Source organism: Neltuma alba, unplaced genomic scaffold (genome assembly GCF_004799145.2).
Source record: "Neltuma alba isolate B1F8T4 unplaced genomic scaffold, ASM479914v2 tig00010374_pilon, whole genome shotgun sequence".
NCBI classification, from domain to species: domain Eukaryota; kingdom Viridiplantae; phylum Streptophyta; class Magnoliopsida; order Fabales; family Fabaceae; genus Neltuma; species Neltuma alba.
Genome location: NW_021635279.1, coordinates 283,938 through 304,652, shown reverse-complemented (window position 1 = coordinate 304,652; position 20,715 = coordinate 283,938). Strand labels below are relative to the sequence as shown.

General features: G+C 35.7%; 1 protein-coding gene and 1 pseudogene across 1 annotated transcript; both read right to left on the bottom strand.

The window, feature by feature from the left end:
- Positions 1-4,254: 4,254 nt before the first annotated feature.
- LOC114756149 (elongation of fatty acids protein A-like) lies at positions 4,255-5,039 on the bottom strand (annotated as a pseudogene).
- Positions 5,040-9,154: 4,115 nt separating this feature from the next.
- Positions 9,155-19,670, bottom strand: LOC114756176 (uncharacterized). The gene is made up of 12 exons (XM_028945089.1): positions 19,595-19,670; positions 19,269-19,494; positions 18,007-18,235; positions 17,750-17,897; positions 16,150-16,248; positions 15,200-15,357; positions 14,446-14,611; positions 13,633-13,775; positions 12,279-12,966; positions 11,116-11,228; positions 9,878-10,133; positions 9,155-9,754 (listed from the first exon to the last, which is right to left on the bottom strand). Exons 2-12 carry the CDS (start codon positions 19,462-19,464, stop codon positions 9,458-9,460), a joined length of 2,493 nt encoding a protein of 830 aa, XP_028800922.1. The 5' UTR covers positions 19,465-19,494; positions 19,595-19,670; the 3' UTR covers positions 9,155-9,457.
- Positions 19,671-20,715: the final 1,045 nt, after the last annotated feature.

Sequence of the window (20,715 nt, the reverse complement as noted above, 5' to 3'; positions counted from 1 at the left end):
ATGTATACTTGACGGTTTATAACCAGCAAATACGACCAAAAATAATCGTCAATTATTATGTTGTTCTGTAGTAGTGTTAATATCTTATAAAAATAAATATTATTATATATTTTTATTATTAATTTTGATTTGTTTTTCAGAAAATTGATGTAATTCAAGGTATAACATATTACCCCCAATTTTTAATATAAGAGCTCGTTTGACTTTTATTTATTTTTTAAAATAATCCTTCTAATAATAGTAGTTCTAGTATACTTAATTAGTAGGGATATTTTAAGAAAGGCAACTTTTATTATAAATAGCTAACTTAACTTATTTTTTTAAACTATTCAAATTAGTTAACTAGCTCTTATATTTAGAAGTGTGGGTAGTATTTGTTATGTCACATATCAAAACATGTAGTTGAGTGCTAGGACCTTCGAAAAGTTAACCCTTAGTTTATTCTCAATATTGAAGCTGGAATTATATTGATGGGGCAATAACAAACAGATGAGAGCATGAAGATAAACTGCAAAACCAAACAAATTTTGGAATTTCTCTTCCAAGCCTTTCTTTCAGCATCTAATTATGGTACCCAAAGGTTTTAATTAGTTTTATTTTAAGATATTTGAAAAAATATATAATTATTACGTCTACTTAGAGCTTTGATATATATATATATATATATATATATGAAAATTTAATCATCCGACCAGAAAAGAATTTGAGAGTCAAAGAAGAAAAGCGCCTTTTTCAGGGGCAAAAAAAAAAAAACAAAGAAAGAAAAACGGTGCCTTCCGGTGATATATAACTCCTAATATTAAAAGAGGATTCTAAAAAGTCGATTAGTACATATGCTATCAGTCAATTAACTTACATATTAAAAATATTGTTATTCTATAACGGAATTCATATATAGAAGGAGTTGAGAATCTGTCAAACTCGCATGGTGTTCAATTTTAACAGTTTTAAATTTATAGATGTATTTTTTAAATAAAATTACAATAATATATATTTTTATAAGATATTAAGGGGGTGTTTGGGTGAAAATCAAATCATAATTTTAAAAATAATTTTACAGTATATGAAATAAATATATGAGAGAAGTTTTATTTCAATTTGTATAAAAATACTTTTTAAAAGTGATTATTAGGATTTCCAAACACTATCTAAATTTGAAGTTTTGAACTATTAGACTAAGGGGGTGTTTGGATACCCTGAAAAGTGCTTCTCAGAAACACTTTTCTGGAAATCGAGATAAACTCCTCCACATATTTACCTCAATCGTAAAATCACTTCTGAAACTATAGTTTGGTTTCCATCCAAACATCCTCTAAAAAATATAATGCTAGTGATAAAAAAAACAGGGTACGGATTACGGAAGGCATAATGGAGAAGGGTAGAGGAGAGAATCGCTGAGGAAAGAAAATGAATTAACTTTTTAAAAGTAATTCTATTCACTTTTTCGGTAGAGGTGTCAACAGATTCAAAGCTTCTCTTGCATAAATGAGAAAGAGGACAAGGGGAATTGACGTGATTGGTAACGTCATAAACATTCGCCCATGTATAATACTTCACGATCGTAAAATAACTTATTCCCCTGATCTTATTTATAAAATACTTCTAGTATATTTTATATAGACCAAAACAAACTTTAAACTTTATTAACTTTTATTTAAAATTTAATAACTTTCCAACTTTATCCTTATTTAATATACATTATATCTCATATAAACAAAGCCAACACAATAATAAATTAGGGATAAAATTATACATCAATATAAAATTTTTTTCTTAGTGTCTTATAAATAAAACAAAAAAATATCTTCTCTCTCTGTCCTATAAATAGGACCAGAGGAGTATTTGTTACTGGGCTGAATCTTTCACAAGATACGTGGCCACTAATTAAACATTTTCGATTTTTTTAACTTATTTATTTATAAAGAAGATAGAATAGTCAACTTCCTAAAAAACTTTCATATCATTAGAGAAGCAAATCACATGGTTTTTCAATCAAGGGGAAGCAAATCACGTACTTTTTCATAAGGAGCTCCTTCTTAAATAATCTTATAACAGGGCCATAATATATAGGCTCAATTATACTGTATATTATGGGCTCCAAATAAGTGATAACATATTCTATTAACTTATAATATACGAGTAATTAGTTTTCGCATGAAGTATTAAACGCATTCTTAACGTTGGCAAAAAAACATATTAAACACATTCTTAATATCTGAACTTTGTAACCAAGTCAGTATTAGATTCTTCGTAGTCTGAAAAATCTCCACTTAGATACTCCCGCGTGGGCAGATGATGTTCACTTGCTCCCCATACACATACACACACACACACGCTACATCGGCTCTTAATTATAAGGTCTCATTTGTAGTCTATAAATAAATATTATAGATAATTTGAAATATTCTAAGACATAATCATATCTCTCAAATGACTAGTTTTACACTTTATCTTCTCTTTCCTTTTCACTTATATATATATGTGTGTGTGTGTATGCAATTTAATCTGTTTTATCCTATATCTTATATATCTATACACACACATCACTATTTATGGCTAATATTTTCCAATTTATGAGGAAGGGAGAAAGAGAAAATGAAAGTACCTAGCCGCGGAGAGAAAATGCTAAATCCAACACAAGTTGAAGGTTAGAGGTTTAGGCTCAAACAACTTAAGCCAACCACACATTATTAATTAATTTCCAATGTACAGACTATACACCAGATTTCGAATGTGTTACTTTTTAATTTCTTCAGTTAGAAAATAAACCAGTGTCGTTTGAAAAGGACCGCCAAGTTTTTGGGAACAAAAGTTTTCTTTGCTACAAAGTATTGAAAATAAAGAATAGGGACTGAAATTGTAATTGAAAAATTATTAAAAAATATTTAGCATGAGTAATTGTTTCTCACATAGGATTAGCTGATTAGGCAAATTTATAAAAGTGAGATTGAGAAATATCACTTCTCCCATGGTATTTCCCAATCCTATATATATGAATTTGTCTAATTTCATATAACAAGCAATCTTTTATATTAACTACTCTTTTAATAGATTTTGTCAATCTTAATTTCAATTTCTACTCCTCATTTTTAATATTTCGGGACCAAAGATCCTTGCATTGCATGCACTAATTAGGTTAGCATATATGATCTCTTGATTCCCACCCACCCACCTCAAAATGATTGTGGTGCCACTAAATACATGCGCGAGCGGACGTGTAAACATGATCGACGTGGACGTGATAGGGGGACCACAACGTCGTTAATATTATATATGTATTTTATATTACGGGAGGGGCAATGACGTTAGGTGTCTTGGGTCAAATAATTATTTTTTTGGCAACTCACACTATCGATATTTTGCTTCTATTGCGGCCCTATTTCTTTATTCGCTTCTAATTTGTTTTATTATGTACGTGTGGGTTGTATATATGCTTAACGTGTCTCTGGCTATAACTTCAGATTGACTATGTCACAATTGGGATTATATTATTGCTGCTATTGCTCAACCGTAAACCAATCAAGTTTTTGGAGCCCGATTCACCCCCAGAGTTGATTATTCCCATGTTAACGTTGATCGCCCCCAAAAAAGACAGTTCTAATCTCCATAAATAAATAAATGAACACGCGCGCGCGCGCGCGGACGCAATATGGGCTCAAATTGAAATACCAGAATTTGAAATAAGTTTTCTTCCGTGCGAAGATATATATGTCGACAAGTTTATGACCCTAATAATTAAATGGATGGAGGAGATTTTTCTAAAGAGAGAGAAAAGGTCTATATAGTGATGATTATGGGTGCATCCGACTTGCGGACATCATACTTTTTAAATATTATAAAATCATGCTTTAAATCATGCCCAGATGATTCTGGTCTGACTTTGTACAATCACGCACACATCATCATCACCAAATCATCATCATCATCATCATATAAAACAAGCACTGGGGGCATTAAATGAAATAGGTCCTAAAAATTGAAAGAATATAAATTCAGCTATATATCCTGCTTTAAATCTGGAATAACAATACGCAAAATTCCTGGAAAAAGATGCATATATATAATTCAAATGCTAGAATCAACGTACCAAAACATACATATAATAAAATCCACGATATATATAAGCATCACATTATACATGCAAGCCATTACATAAACATACCATATATGCTACATAAAAGAGAAAATAAAAAGGAAAATTCAGAAAACAGACAACATGAAGCCACTACTGCACCACAGAGGGGCGCTGGCTTTCTACTCGGACTTTGACTTGTATGCCACCTCGCGGAAGATTAGAAAGTGGAACAAAAGCCAAACAAAGAAGGGGATGTTGAGGATCCAGCCCCAAACTCCGGAGCAACCCGGCCCGAAAACGTGGTAGCCCAGCATGAGGGCCAAAGCCCCGAAGCTGGCGCGGAACTGAGCGATCTGGCAGCTCGTCACCAACCTCTTCCACTTGGGGCGGACCCCGAGTGCGCACAGTAAGTAGTAGGCGTACATCAGCACGTGCACGGAGGCGTTGGTCACGAGCACCACCGGGAACAGCGACTGAGACGTCCAGAGCCAAACGTAGCACATGGGGATCACGACGGCGTGGTGGGACACGTGGAGGAGCGTGAGGCGTTGGATGGAGTCTGACAAGAGGATCAGGAGAGTGTCGACGAATTCTAGGATCTTCGACAGGTAGAAGACGTAGGCCCAGAAGAAGACGGGGCCGAGGGTGGGGTGTTGGGCGGGAAGCGGATGATCCAGTGGAGGTCGGGTGCATGGGACATGGTGGACAAGGTGCAACCGAGGGCCATGATGAAGGAGAGGAGGAGAATGACGGTGTCATAAAGGGCTGTGATGGGTTTGATGATGGGCGGAGGAAGCCTGAGGCGAAAGCCACGAGTGAGGAAGAAGATGGTACATAAGTAACAGATGACGGTGATGACAGGAAACTGAAAAGATGACGCTGGGGTTTCGTTGCGAATCCATGTGAAGTTCTGAATGGCAGGTTGCTTCACCAGGTAGTAGCTTATTGATGATGAAAGCTTCATCGTGTTCGTGGGAAAACGCAGAAACAAGAAGATCGATGGACGGAAAAAGCTAAGGGTTGGAGGGGGTTGGACGTGCGAGGGCGGAGGGCGTATTTATGACCAGATTCATCGAATTGTCATGAGTGGGCCAGGCCTAAACATGGCGAGCCCGAAGCCTTGAAAGTTCACAGTGGGATGGAAGCTTTGGCTATCCGGGGATGGCGTGTGACCGGACCGCCTCTCTGTTTTTTTTTTTTTTAATCTTCTCATCCAATCTGACGCTGCTCTCCCCTAAATTTGATTAATTAATTAATGAGACAATGACATAAAAATAATATTTAAATTTGAAAATTTTTATTTGGTCATCTAAATAATGAAAATATCCCTTTAAAGACACATGATCAAATTAGAATTTTAAAATTTAACGGAAAGACCAAATTGCTCCTTTTTTTTTTTTTCAAAAATCATCAAGCTCCCTTGCAGGCCAATCAATCACTAGAGCTCCAACAGCTAGCCGATGATCGGTCACTGGAGCTTTGGTGGCTGAAAACTATATTTTTGAAATTTTTTGAAGTCTAATAATGTGATTCACAAGTTTTTTAATATGATTAACAAGTTCGTTATATTATTTAACAATAAATTTTTCAGAAAATTTAAAAATTTATATTTTTATAACTTTAATAACGCGATCAACAAATCCTTTAACATTATTAACAAGTTTAACATAACAGTTAATAACATGTTTTTCAAGAAACTCAAAAGGTGGTATTTTTACAATTTTAAAAATACGGTTAAGAAGTTATGTAACGATATCAACAACTCTTATAGGGTCATTAACAAAATTATCTATAAAACTTGATGTCTTTAATATTAGGTCCTTATAATGCTAACAATTAAAAGATAAAACAAGAAGTACCTACATAATTTATTTTGATATCCTTTTCCCTCTCATGTGACCAGGCCGTTTTTCGTTGGAGGGGAAAAAAATTGAAGATGATGAATGTAAGAGCCAAGGGGAAAGAGGGAACCGTGAAGCCTGAGGAAAGCTGAAAGAAGAGAGTTGGGTAAGAAGAGAAGCGAGCGGGGAACATGGGGAAAAGGAAGACAGCAGTAGTGAGACCCAACCTGTCATTTTTATATTGGTCCGACCATATCTTACGTGTCACTCCGTCCACGAAGAATTTTTCTTGCGTTATTTTCTTAGAAAACCATTAATTTGTCAGCATGCAAGAGTCTCTTATATCGAACGTCGTCAATTCGAGCATCACGGGGTTGTCCCGATGTTTTATCTCGGAGTTCACCAATCACCATCCAGACATGTCGTCGTCAAAGGTATTATTAAATGTCCTCTTCCCGTACACCACTTGGCGATACATGATTGGCTATACGGCGGTCATGGGGAATGAACAATAGTAGTATTATATAACTGAAAAGCATATTGTTGCGGCACGTAACCTCTCCCATTCTTTCCCGTCCTCTTATCATCCTTTACTGTTAATTTCATTTAAGGGCTATTTTAACTAATTTTCTTTTCTTTCAAAACTAATTTTTTTCATTTATCTTTTGCCTCAATTGCAGATACAAGTTGGGTGTTTCAGTTTTAAAACCAAAGAAAGCCATGATACATGTACTTGTTCAATTCAATCATTGTAAAAAAAAAAAAAAAATTTATCAAAGACGGACACTACTGCTCTAGGATTGGGCGAGCTTGTAAAATCAAAGCCAGAAAGCCCAAAGTGTCTAATAAAAGTGGAGGCCACGGCTGTTTTGCTGTAACGCTGATACATAATACTCCTCCGGTCCTAATTATAAGACCCAATTGACTTATTTGAGAAGATTAAGGAAGTAAGTTAAGTTGGTTATTTATAATAAATAAGTGTTGCCATTCCTAAAATATCCTTGCTAATTAAGTATATTGGCTAAAACTATCATTATTAGAAGGATTATCTTGGAAAAAAATGCATAAATATAAGAGACAAAATGGATTGGGTCTTATAATTAGGACCAAATAAAAAGTCAAATTGGGTCTTATAATAAGGACCGGAGGAGTACAAGTGAAGGGTTGAATTGCGGGCGCTTACAAGTCTTTTGGGGGGGGGGAATACTCCGCAAAACGACGTTGCTATGACAAGTGAGTTGGTTTTAAGCCCTTAGATGAAATTAACGGTCATAACTGGGGAAGAGGATGATAAGAGGACGGGAAAGAATAGGAGAGATTCTGTGCCGCTATACGTTGGTGCGATTCCAAGCACGGCCACAGCCGCGTGCAGTCGGGCATGATTTTTATTATTTAATTTGTTTGCTCCGTTTATTTTCGTGAGCACTACAATAGAATACACACACACACTATTATTTGTTTCTTTTTATAGCCTAGTTTTAACTCAAAATCTCAAATAAGTTATTTACATGCAAGTGGTGAATTATTAACGTGTAGAGGTGGATTAGTAATATAATAGATTTCCTTTCTCGCAAATTAAAATACCATCCGCCACAAATCAACAGTACAGTTTTCTTGCGCGAAGAAGGACGAGTCTCTTACGGAATGAAGTCATCATGTTTTCACTTTTCCCATGAAAACATGAAACCCATATCTTCTTTTCCTATTAAAGGAAAAGTAAGAAACAGACAAAGGATGATGATGCAAACGTCAACACCCCCCAACTGTTTTATATATAAAGAAGATAATAAAAGGAAATCGATTTTAAATCTTGACACATTTCAAATTTATTAGGTATCTAGAAGTTCATGATTGCCCACTAAAATTTTTGATAACAACAATAATTATATGATAAGAGAAGAAAAATTAGTTTAAATTTTGTCAATCCAAAGTTTGTATTAGCAGCCTAAACCTAGTCTTAAACTTCTATCTTGTCCAGTATTTTCACTCTGTTGAGAGGTGCCTTCATCTTCTATCTTCTCTGTTTTCTGCAGCCGTCCCTTCTTTAATCTTCTCTGTTTTCTCTTTCTCCCTCTCTCCTTTTCCTTTGATTCCAGGCCAATTTCAGTTTGTGTTTTATTTCTCCTCTTCCTCATTTTTTTTGCCAACCTCTTCCTTATATATGTACGTCAATAATCAATATAATATCATATGGTGTTATAGTGAAGTGTTGTCCTTTCCTCCTCCGATCTGCATATGCTAATAATGTTACATACAAGAGTATGTGTCTGTGTGTATTAATGGCAGGCAAATCATGCATGTTGAATATCTTTTCAGCGAACACCTTCACTAGTTACTTTTTTTTTTTTTTGGACCACAAAGTGAAGTGAAGATGTCCGCCGGCCTTTTTCGCGGCTTCTGTACGCACATTTTTCTAAGCTATAATCAATTCTTTTCTCAAACTCCTAGTGAGGGCTTCTATAAGGCATTGAATGGAAGTGTGAAACATATCTAAGACTATTTCTTTCTTTGGTTACTTTTCTTCAATTTTTTTCCTTTTTGAAAGGGACAATCCTCTCCTATAGGGGGAGGAGAACTCACACACACTCACAGACCCACCTATGGGTTGAATCAGCAACCTCCCCTTTTCAGGTAGGTGAATAATGCCATTGTTGGCATTAGGCCACTTGCAATCTAAGATTATTTCGATCAATTGCAGAGCTAGTTTCAAAATTTTAATTTGAGCTTGTTTCCGATAGCAAGCTGTGGAAGATATGGTGGACATATTTGAAAAAGACGCAATCTAACAATTAGTAGTCATAATAACTTGCCAAATGGAGACTAGGTCCCAACATTCTACGCACCTCATGTGGGAAGCTATTTGCATAAAAAGTTCTACACACCTGATGTGGGAAGCTATTTGCATAAAAAATTAGCAGTCAGTTAAACGTATAGAAGATACATGTCCCCCAAAAGAAGCATCAAAAGAAAATGCAACATACTGAATCAAACGGAAAAATTTCTGCAGGCTGAGACTTTCATCCATGAGGTTGGGCTGGGAAAAGAAATGGGGGTGGAGCAATAAAATGAGTAGACAAATACCTCATCTATTAGCTCCAGAAATCCTTTGTCTCCTAAGAATACAATTTCCACTCTCACAGCATAATTCATCTTCATAGCATTTTGATTCCCCTTGGACGAATTAGCATATCATATGGAGGAGAAAATCCAACAAGGCTTGTGTTGCCCATACAAAATAGCTTTGTTATCACACGTAGACAAAACTTAAACTTTTTCTATTATGTGTGCCATAAACTTCTCCAATAAAAACATAAAATACAGAGCGGTATGCTATTGGGATGTACCATGCCGTGTTTTTTTTGGAAATTTCGATAATAGCACTTGAAAACTATACCTAACTGCTACAGAACTGGACTGATCAGATGAAGCATTTCATCGAAGAGAGTCAAACTAGTACACAAACGTCCTCTGCTTTACAAAAGAATTGACAGAAAATTACATCTATATATTCTATGAACAACCATGATCATGGCGCAGCTGTCTATCTGGACCTAACAACATTCTGATTTCCTCGTGGTTTTTCTTGGTCCTCAGTTTCCTTTAGCGGGCTTGCTGATCTGGACTCATCATTTTCATATGGTAAAACTACCACAGGGGCAGCAGGGACTGCATGCCAACGCTCCCTCACCACACTAATGAACCTCTTTACCATTTCTCTTCTGAACTCAAGCTCTCGTGTAAAGAGATCCAAGATAAGAAAGGAAAGAATGTACTTGAATGGGACAATGAGGAGAACAGATGCGGAAGATAACAGCAGCAACGCTACCTCCGTAGTCACCTGAAATGGGTCAAAATGAATTTACATCAATGACGGGATTTTAAAAGCCACCAAAACAAACAATATCATGAGGCCAAGACATTGTTCGACATAAATAATTTTCCATTATCCACATTATTGTACCTGTGGATGACCTGAGAGCAAAATAGCACGCATTTTGAGAAGTGCAACATTCACTTGCTGCATATAACTCTCAACATCACGCATGGCATCTTTTACAGCAATTATCTTTTGTATGGTATTTGATGGAGGCTGATCACGTATTGTGACTTTACCGAAAGACCGCCCAAGACGGCCTTGCTCCTTCAGCCCCCTGATTGTCAGCATTCCAGCTCCCAAAATAATCAGCGTTATGGGAAAAACATATGACAGCAAGTTTCTGGTAGGGAAAATCAACATATATACGTCAGCTCAGAGTACAATAACATACAAGGATAAAGAATTCATTCAGCTTTGACCAAATAAAGGAAAAAAGGTATCCATTAAGCAATTAGCTCAAAATCAACCACTGAAGTACATTTTGAAAAAACGGATTTTATTACTATGTTCCATCATAAAAAAGGCCTTCAGTGCAAGTCCATAAAGAAGATATGTATCACGGCCCAGAAGAAACTTTTAAGTGACGAGTTAATATGGAGAGAAGGGAACTCAGTTTCCGTAAGGAAGGCATACATGACCAAACAATAAAAACTTCTGTTACAAGTTAAAATGTACTACAGGTAGACAGATAAGTGTGTCCAGGACATTTCTTTTAGCACACCTTTTCACTTTCATGAACTCCAAATCTTTGAAACAGCAGAGCAAGAGATCAATGCAAAAATTTCAGATCTCTATCGGATATCGAAGATGGAGAGAGCAATGTGAATACTGTTTATAAGTTGAAAGGTCAAAATCTGCATTATAACTTAACACTACTCAATAAAAACTGAGTAAAGTCATAACTAAATTTTCCAAGAAAATAGGGGCCCATTGGAGAGAAAGGTTGTAGGTATATTGGGCAATTTACATGATCTCATATATAACATTGTCTTGGGTTCCCATATATGAAGGTGGTATTCTAGAATAAAGTCATCATAGTCGTTAACTTGGTATAAATTTTTCCTTTTTGGGAGACTGCAATTTTTCACTTCAAAGTTGTAAGCATGGCAAGACTGTAATTTTCTTCTTAGGGGGGATATCTTGTCTTTTATAGTGTATTGTTTTTCTCTTATCAACAATACATTTTTCCATAAAAAATAAATTCAGCAAATAAATGCCTGTAAGTCAATGAAGCTTCACATCAACTTGAGACTCACCACAGTTGTAGATGAGATAAAGAAAACAATCACAAGAAACATAAGTTAATAGGGGAAAGGATCTACCTAAAAATTACTGTGTAGACAGCTCCCAGAAATGCAACAGTCATGTGTGGCTCCTCCCAGCGCCTTAATTTCTCAAAATTTCTCACAGTTAAGCTCAGAGGAAACACAAGCTCCTGCACAAGAACAAGGTCTCTATTTAATAGTTTATGATTTTGGGATGTTACTAAAAGAATAGAACAAAAAGGAGCACTAGTAACCAGGACCTAGTCAAGGTGAAATTTTAACGCTTCTACAAAACTGTGCCATACTCAATCTGCAATTGACTACGACCCCAGTTCTAATTATAAGACCTCGTTTATGGCCTACAAATGAGATCTTATAATTAGGACCAGAGGTAGTATATCATTATTCATCCATCATAAATGCCATTCATCATCACATAAGAATTAGGACAAGTAGAAGCAACAGTGCAATATCAAAATTGATGCATGTATTGGCATGTTATTATTTAGATCGTGAGAGTAAAATGAAAGAGAAAAGGGAATCTTTGTTCTACTACAAATTGCAAGGATTGTCAAGTGGCATTGTGGCAACGTATAGCATCGCATGTAACCAAGGATGCCCACATGATCCAGAAAAAGGTGGTCACATAAAACTGTCTAACTCCTCAAAAATCAGCTGTCGAGGCAATAGGCATGGAATTAATTTGACCAGGGTCCTTCTCTCATTAAATAAAGAATATTTATTCAATAGAGTGGTAGAATGATTAAAAAGAAACTTTTGAGCATGATGAGTGACTTCAAAATCGAGAGGATGAATGCATTGAATATTTTTGTAAGATTGGAAAGAACAAATTGCATCTTTAGATGGCACCAATGATAACTTTAGAAAGCATCAGTAGTAGGTTCAGCCTTATAAGAGCTTTTAGTGCCTTTTATTATAAATATTACTTTACATGGTTCTCAGGCGGAATTTCCTCAAACTCAGGTTATTCCTAATGCTATCAAGCAACACCGATTGTGTCTAGAATTTATCAGAAATGGTAATAATATCAATCAACAAGATTTCAAATCGAAATCTGTATATTCCAATCTGAAAGTTTCACTTTAAGTTTCTATGATTACGTAGATTACTACTTTGAAAGAGATCTATCATTAAAAGAATTGCTCGGAAAGAACCAAAAGCGAACTATAAGAGAGAATACCAAACGAAACATTACCAACCTTGAAAAGATCAATATTACTGGGTATGCCTTGTAGAGTTGCAGCATCAATCGTAGCTTGAGTTTTCTCTACAGCCTGGTGCTTTTTCTTGCACGTTATTGCAGCTCTTTCTACAAGTGATAAATCAGCCACAACTAGATTCTTACTTAATACTAAACCTTGTTTAGTTGAAGAACTCTTCCAGAAATTTGTGGAAGCACCAGATGCCCAAGAAGGAGATTTCATCCATTTCTGTAGGTAGACACTACCATCTATGTCAAAAGCATGGTTACGACCATCAGGTGATTCATTAGAAGGCCTGGTCTCTTGAGTTGGTTTATTTCGGGTCTTCATAAATCCTGTAATTAGAGGGCCACTCCAATAATTTACAGCCAAAGTTTGAAGGACAATATCACCATGTGGTGCATTTTTCAAATATGAGAACTGAACAAGTTTGCTGGGATCATCTAGCAACTTCCGCATGTGTTGGAGGACTTGAAGCCTGGCAATACCGTTAATGGCACTGGCTGTTGCTCTTTCCTTTCCTTTGCGGGAACCATACACATCATGCAATGATTCATCAGAATCATCGGGTCCATACTCACGTACAAACTCGTGTAAAGCAATAATTTCACTTAATAATGCATACCAAACATCTCTTCTCATATCACCTCCCAAGTCAACAAATTCAAGCACCCATGTGTGTGACCTGAACACGAATAAAAGTAGAAAAACAAATATAAGAATTTTGTAAAATTGTAGGAGAACCACTATCCAGCTAAGAAGGACATGATGATATGACGTAGTTTTATAATTGTATGAGAAATTAGAATCCCTAAGGCAAGGAAACCAAAAATCCCTGGATATAAAGTAGATGTATAATTGTAAACCATAATCATGCTCTTAAAGGGCCAAGAGAAGACATGAAAACTTTTGAGTTATCTCACTTGAGAACATTAGATTTTGTTGGATTATCAGCCACGCATTATTTGTTTGCATGACAACCTAATGATAAATTATTCAAGATATATTCTGGGCGTGAAAAAATAATATCTAAGGATTGTGGTTTGATTTATTATACATTGACTTACTTCAACAATCTGTTAGGATTTTATTTAATTATTTATTAAGATTTTCCTATAATCTTGTATTTTAGATTGTCCAATCATCTTATATTTTAATGCATCTGTGGGCTCTATATAAGACCCTTAATAGCTAGGGTTAGACAGCTCAGACTGATTGATTCATAAAGTTCTTTTTCTTTTTTGGTAATAATTTAATTGTCCCTTATTTATTATACATGTTCCTCCTTTTCTTCTTACTGGTCTTGCATCACACCATGAATACATGATTCAGTGACTGTAGAAGATCTTACTCGGAGTCGGGGCCAAGAGAAATAGAAACAGCAGAGTCAAAAAGAGAAGACCCCAAAGGTCCAACTTTTGCTTTCTCCACCCGTAATCCTTCATGCGTAAGATCCAATCTCATGGCTTTCTTCTCTCCCAATAAGCCAACAGTCTGAAACATAGATTTAAAAATGGTCAATAGAGTTACATACTTATATATCAATAAAGCATTTCCGGCATGAACAAAAGTGATTTCTGTCGGCTAACAAATGACATTAGAGAGAACCATCTTCTTTGCCGTCTTTCTTCATATCTTACCATTATTTTTTCATCTTTACAATATTTCTCAATTTCCTCATAATCATCTCTTCATCCCACAAATTTTTGTTGTTCATTAAAAAAGTTTCCATCAAAATGTAACAGGCCCCGGTGGTCTTATTACCAGAAACTATGTTGCAAGTATTGGAAACATAGCTAGAGTAAGTAAATACTAAAGGATCCCAAATGGAAGAAGAGCCCGTATAGGCAAGGGGGGAAATCATGCAACTAAGCCCAGCACGTAACTATTCAGAGATATTTTGGGATGTCACAGCATTCGACTTTGTTCCAGTTAAAATCTAACTTTCTGTGCCATAACAGACACCAAAACTAATCATAGGACTTCTTTTTCTGAGATCCCTTCCTTTCAATGGTAAGAGGATGACCTTCTATAAAATTTTGGCAATAGCATGAGAAATAGATCGGAGAATCCATGGATTACATATTTTAAAAGGATGTAATCATGCAAATATCAAAGTCTACGAAAATATAACATATCAGCATCTCAGGAAATTATGAAATACCTCAAAATAGATGGCTCTATCAGTAAGAGTGAATCTGCCTGGCCATGCCATATTCTTCTCCCATTTTAGAACAGGCCGCTTGCTGTTGGAGCCAATGCATAGAATTCTCTCCTCAGAAAGTTGAGGAAACTCCGGAATATGATATGACTTATGTCCTTCATATACTCTACAGAAACACCAGTACAAGTTAAGCATATTTATCTTAGAGTAACAGATTGTTTAAATACTTTAAAGAGCAAGCCACCAGAATCAAGCAACTATGTAGACAGAACAAACCATAAGAAAGACAATGCAAGCAAAAATTTCGATAATCTTTTTAACAGGAGATGGAGATGTACCTACTCAGGAGATATCTTGGCATAAACATCAGTGTACTAGATTAAAAATTTGAATAACAATGAAAGGGGCCTAAAGTGACATGATTACAAAAGTTTAGAGGAACTAATAAAAGAAGAGACTAGAAGAGGAGCATCCACCATATCTATGAAAATGGGACATAGACAGTTCTGAAATTCCTTTCATGACAAAAAATGTCATCTATGGAAGAAAAAAGGAATTCTGTTTTTTTCGATCTATTTAATGACCATAACTAACCAGATCCAAATACACAGAGTGCCTACTGCACTAGATGCGCTTGAGATTGGTAATTTGTTAATCCATTTATCTTTCTGTAAGTTGTGTGATCAGAACCACATGTTGCTTGGATGCCTTTGCAAGAGATTTATCATATCTCCAACCAAAAGATTAAACTCACTTGACAAGTTCGTTGATGTAAGTCAGCCACAAGCTCAAAGAGATTCCCCCTTGATCACCGGCTAGAGCTTTGAATAGATTGTGTGCTGTGGGGCGGTCAACCACACCAGAGACAGCAGGAGCAATCCGAACAAAAGCCTCTTCTGTGACAAGCTTACTCTGCAGAGCCAATAAGAAATAATTATCCAACGTTCTTCCTCCCTCCCTAAATCATCACATAAAAGAAAGAAGTGGGAAAAAAAAATCTAAAAATGCAAGAAAACTTGGACCAAAATTTCTAAACAGGACATCATTCATTAAATTTATGCAATAAATTGGCTGAGCTATCTTACTCCAAATCGACTTTCCATCCTATAGATGATAATTCTTAGTCAATGCCTATTGTAGTAAGAGGCTGATTCATTATTTGATAACTTTGACATAAAAAGTTTCCAAATGCACTTGCCCTTCCCTCTTCACAGAAAGTCTAAAAAATTGCATAAAATAAAGAAACAGATTGCACCCAAAATAAATAAACAAAGGCATCAATAGAGTTAAGGGAGAAAATGAACCTTAGTAGGAGTGAATTTCACTTTTCCATCCTCAAAATTTCAACATTAAGTCAGGTAGACAAAATCAAAGCATGGGAGGCTTTAAGTTAAACCATTATGTCTCCTAACAGGAAACAGGTCCTCTAAAGTAAAGCTCACACAATGTGAACTGGATCAACCATGATGATAAATCAATCCTGTAAAAATTTATAACATACAAGAGGCCTGACAATAACACATTAATCTGTGGAAACAGACTGACTTAAGTTTCTCATCAATGGCTATCCGCTTGCACTTTATCCTCTAAAGTTCAACCTGAGCTTCAGGTGAGCCAAATTTTTGCTACACAAATCTTCCATAAGCAGCTAGACGAACATAAATATTTCCAAGAGTAGTTGAATTGATATACAAAAGAAATGACCTGAAAAGACGCCTTCTCTGGCATGATTGAAAGCTCATCACTGTACGGGTTTTCCCATCCAAGCATGGTTATGAAAATGAGCCTCTGGAAAGCAGGTTCCTGCAAACACCATGATGTTCAGATAAACAGGCATCACATCAGTCCACTTTCCAGATTACAATATTGAGAATGACAACATAAAGTTTTATGTGGAATTAAATTATGGGTGTGCCTGCACAAGAGGGAGGGAAGGATGGGGGAGAAGAATCCTCACCACCAGTTAAAAATACAAATTTAATCTACATCCTCGAGGTAAAACAAAACAAAGGCAATTGAACTGTAAAATCTCATGACCAGTCCAAGTGATTTCATCATTTGCAGATGCAAGTGCTCAAAGCACAAATTTGCAATCAATCCAAGATGTATTAACAGGAGATTTCAGTAACAGTGAACATAATGAGAGAAAGCACAAGTATGAGTAAAAAGACTGGCGACTAAATCAATATACACCATATAACATTAGAACGAAATCAAAGACACAAATCTAGATTATAGAAATTGCAAAGGATTTTGAGAACAAGCTCCTCAAACTAGAGGAGGGAATGGGTAAGGTTAGCTATAAAAGACTGAGGACTCTTACATGGGCTTCTTCAGGAGGCAAAGAAGCTGGAGATGCATAAGCACGACTATACACTATTAAAACTCTGTTGTATAACAACAACGACAACAACAATAAAGGGCAGTTAGGGGAGTCACAAGACTTAGTCTAAGATTTAGTTAGTTAGTTAGCAGTGTAGGTTACGGGGACTATTGCTGCCTATATAAATACATGTACAGACCTATTGATCTCCGCTGTAGTCTATGATAATCTGAATAATACAGTGAAATGTTCGATCCTGTTTCCTCTATTTCCCTCTGCTCCCCTGCTCTCTCTTGTACCCTCTGACCTTTAGCCTCTATTTCCCTCTGCTCCCCTGCTCTCTCTTGTACCCTCTGACCTTTAGCCTCTCTTTCCCTCTTTTCTCCCTCCCTCCATCTCCTGTCAGAATTACAATCTTGTGACACACTCACTGTTGCAAACCAGATGCCTGATTAGCTTGAAGCATTTGCATCAATGGTGAGATGGAATTTGATTTTTTTTTAAAAAAAAAATCCATGCCTCTCCAAACAAACATCATATATGAATATAATATCTACCAAGTCCAACCAGAAAGGGTGACAATCCTCAGATTGCTTGCTGATATGAATCATCACCAATCTGACGTAAAGACTGATGATATTTTTTACTAGAGCAGAAAGATTGACCGGAGGAAGAAGTTGCAATGAAGGGATAAAATATGCAGCAACAGAGAAACAAGAAACCTAATATTGTGGCTTTTAAAAGATATGCATTGAAATCTAGACCTTTCAGGAAGAAAGAGGGTAGAATAAAGTAAACAAAATATTCTTCCTCATGTTTGTAATGAGAGATGAAACATAAAACCCAAAAACCCGCCCCCCCCAGAGGGGGGGTTGGATTTCTTACTGTTTTTCCTTGAAATGACCTTCAAATGTTTATACTATTCAGAATGCAACATCAAAAAATTTCCGCTTCATCATCCTTACATAGATTATACTGTACCTTTAAGGAAGGATGAATATCAGAACTATCCCTTGACAGGAACCTGAAGCAGCAATATTCAACCAAATTACGGGCATCTCTGTATACTGATTCAGGAACAAGAGCTTCATAAATTTTCTGCATTTTCTTCCCAGTCAGCCCATTCATCCTGCATATCTTATTTGAAAAAGTCAAATAATTTTTGTATCAGTTTGATAGGCATAATCTAAGAATAAAATAGAATATTACAAGAGAGAAAATGTGGCACACACATTCACCTGCTAAATTGCTCAATACATGTAACAGCAGCTAGAGAAAGAATGCCATTTTCTGTTCTGCGTTCTATGGTCTGCTCTACCATAAATATGTCTTCCATAACTTGAAATCCAAAATCGTCTTCAGGATCAGACTTTCTATTTTGACCAGATTTTGCAAGTGGAGAAGACATTTCATTCAAAAACTCTTGGGTCTTTGATAGCAACATATTCATTCTTTCTTGGATTGAACCTTTCAAGAAATATGAAGCTTAAAATTAGAGAACAGCCAAAATGAGGTGTGTGGTAAATATACTAATGTATAATAATAATTAGTCTGATGGAAAAACCCAGGAGTTTGATGTCATGCTAGACTAATGTCAATGCTCACTGATTCATAAGTCCAGTTAAGAAATGGATGGTGCAAGTAACAAGAGTTTGACTAGCAGTTGGAAAAGTGAAATAGCCACGTAGCTAGTAGACAAGCAAATAAAAGATTTATTTCAAGAAAACGAAAAAGGAAAACAAAGTAGCCTTATCAACTGGCACTTGCCTCGCCAAGAAACAAGTGCGAGCTTGGTAGTTCAATGCAAATGACCAAGCCTCAGCGAGACAAATTTTATTGCAGTAGCATTTCCCTTTTTTTGGTTTAAATAAAGCATTCCATTAATATGGATACCAAGTAATTGATTTTCTAGTCTTTAACTTCATTCTAACCAGTTCCTTTCTCAGTGTGCATGTTTATTTCATCAATTAGCTCTGTCATCAATCCTGTGCCACACACTTATGGTTGAGACTAGAGGAGAAAATTTGGGTACAACCTGTATATCTTTGATATCAAGTTTACTAATAAACACACATCAAATGGAAATTTTTATATCATTGAATGATCGGATCTTTTTGGACAAAAAAAAAAATTCCACATGTCATAATTTAATTGAAGATCCTAATGGCAAATAGCTAAGAAACTTCCACCAAGTATAGTCCAAAATTGAAACATCATAGGCCGCCAGTGGTAGAGCTATTGCGCTCTTCGCCTAAGCGAACAATGAACCCTCGGAACTAGGAAGCTATCAAAATGAGTGGACAAGTAACATTTATGAGCTAAGAGACTACGAGTTTCCTTTCTAACCATTTAGCTAACAATCACGAGTATGAGCTAAGAGACTACGATTGTGTTATGAACACAATAACACAATCACGAGTATAAACACAAATATCTAACAATCAATTCTTGCAAACATACTTCAAAATGAAAATTCAGAGAATAGAAAGAAATCACATACTAGTGCTAATATCATTCAGCTTCCATCTATCCCCCAGAGATTGTCGCACGAACTTGAACGGGAACTTCTGCTCTGAAACTACTCTTGCAGGGAATTTGTATTTACAAAACTCTCCCTTGTTGTAAGAAATCACATAAAATTTGGTGGTAGGAGATGTTCCCAAGTGGATCAATGGAAGCTTAGGCCCCATCTCCATGCACACTTTTCTTTCTGGGTTTTCAGGATTCTAGACAGAAACTCATACGGAGAGATCAATCATCAAGAAGCAAACATATGGGAGCAAGACGCTCCAGAGAGCGGAGCGGCGCGAAGAGGAAGATAATTACCGAGTGAAAGTCACTAGAGTATGCGTAGATGCTTTGGCTTCCTTCGCAATTGCCACATTTATTTGCAATTCTTGCCTTTGGACCATTGTGTGCGGTGCGCGACGCGGATAACTCCGGCGGCTTTGCACGTGCTAAATATAGGTAGTTACGTCTCTATCTTTGTCTATGGATATGTGTGTGTATATATGCACTCACAAATATTTTATAGCGATGCAGGTCAAAAAGAGAAAATGTTTAATAGAGTTGACCACATAAGGAACCTTAAAATCGGATTCATACTTATATAGTCAAGTGAGAGTTTAAAAATACAAAGATTCCTGTGAGAAAAATGAATTCTTTTTTCCATCACCAAAGAAAGTAAGAATTAAGAAACCTATGGAAATCCATGCAAGTAAAATGAATTAGAATACTTTTCTGGGAGCTTAAAACCGGAAAGTTAATAGATATTGGCTGAAGATACAACAAATTTAATGAGAACGAGTACATAACAATATGCTTTTTTACGAAGAACATGTTTCTAATGGCATCGATCAGGCCTTAATACATACTACTTCCCGTTCTTAATATAAGACTCTATTTGACTTTTATTTTGGTCCTAAATATAAGATCTTAATTCACTTTTTCTCTCATATTTATATTTTTTTCTAAAGTAACCCTTCTAACAATGATAGTTCTAGTTAATACACTTAATTAGCAAGATATTTTAAGAAAGACAATACCTATTTAAGACAAATAACTAACTCAACTTACTTTCTTAATCCTCAAATTAGTCAAATAGTTCTTATAATTAGGACCGAAGATAGTATTAAACTTATTTCTCCTAATAATTAGGACCGGAGGTAGTATTAAACTTATTTCTCCTCAAATTAGTAAGAACTTTAAGCTTCGCTTGCAAGTATAAGAGTTGATTTGTAATGTATTCTTCTGATTTTAAATATAAAATCTTTTTTGTAATATAATTTACACTATAAAATGAGTTTTATATTTAGGATCGGATGAGTATTAGTATTGAGTTTTTATATAAATAGACTATTTAGATTAGAAAGATTAAGAGGAAAAAATCCTTTGCCTACTTCATAAAAGTATATGCTATTGGGAATTTATTAATAATTTTGTTTAGG

Excerpts from the sequence above, each read along its gene's own strand:
- LOC114756176 (XM_028945089.1), bottom strand. The coding sequence starts at position 19,464 with ATGGAGATGGGGCCTAAGCTTCCATTGATCCACTTGGGAACATCTCCT. Across the intron at positions 15,358-16,149 it reads CAGAGAAGGCGTCTTTTCAG|AGTAAGCTTGTCACAGAAGA; the intron begins GTCATTTCTTTT and ends TTGGCTCTGCAG. Across the intron at positions 9,755-9,877 it reads TGCTCTCAGGTCATCCACAG|GTGACTACGGAGGTAGCGTT; the intron begins GTACAATAATGT and ends GACCCATTTCAG.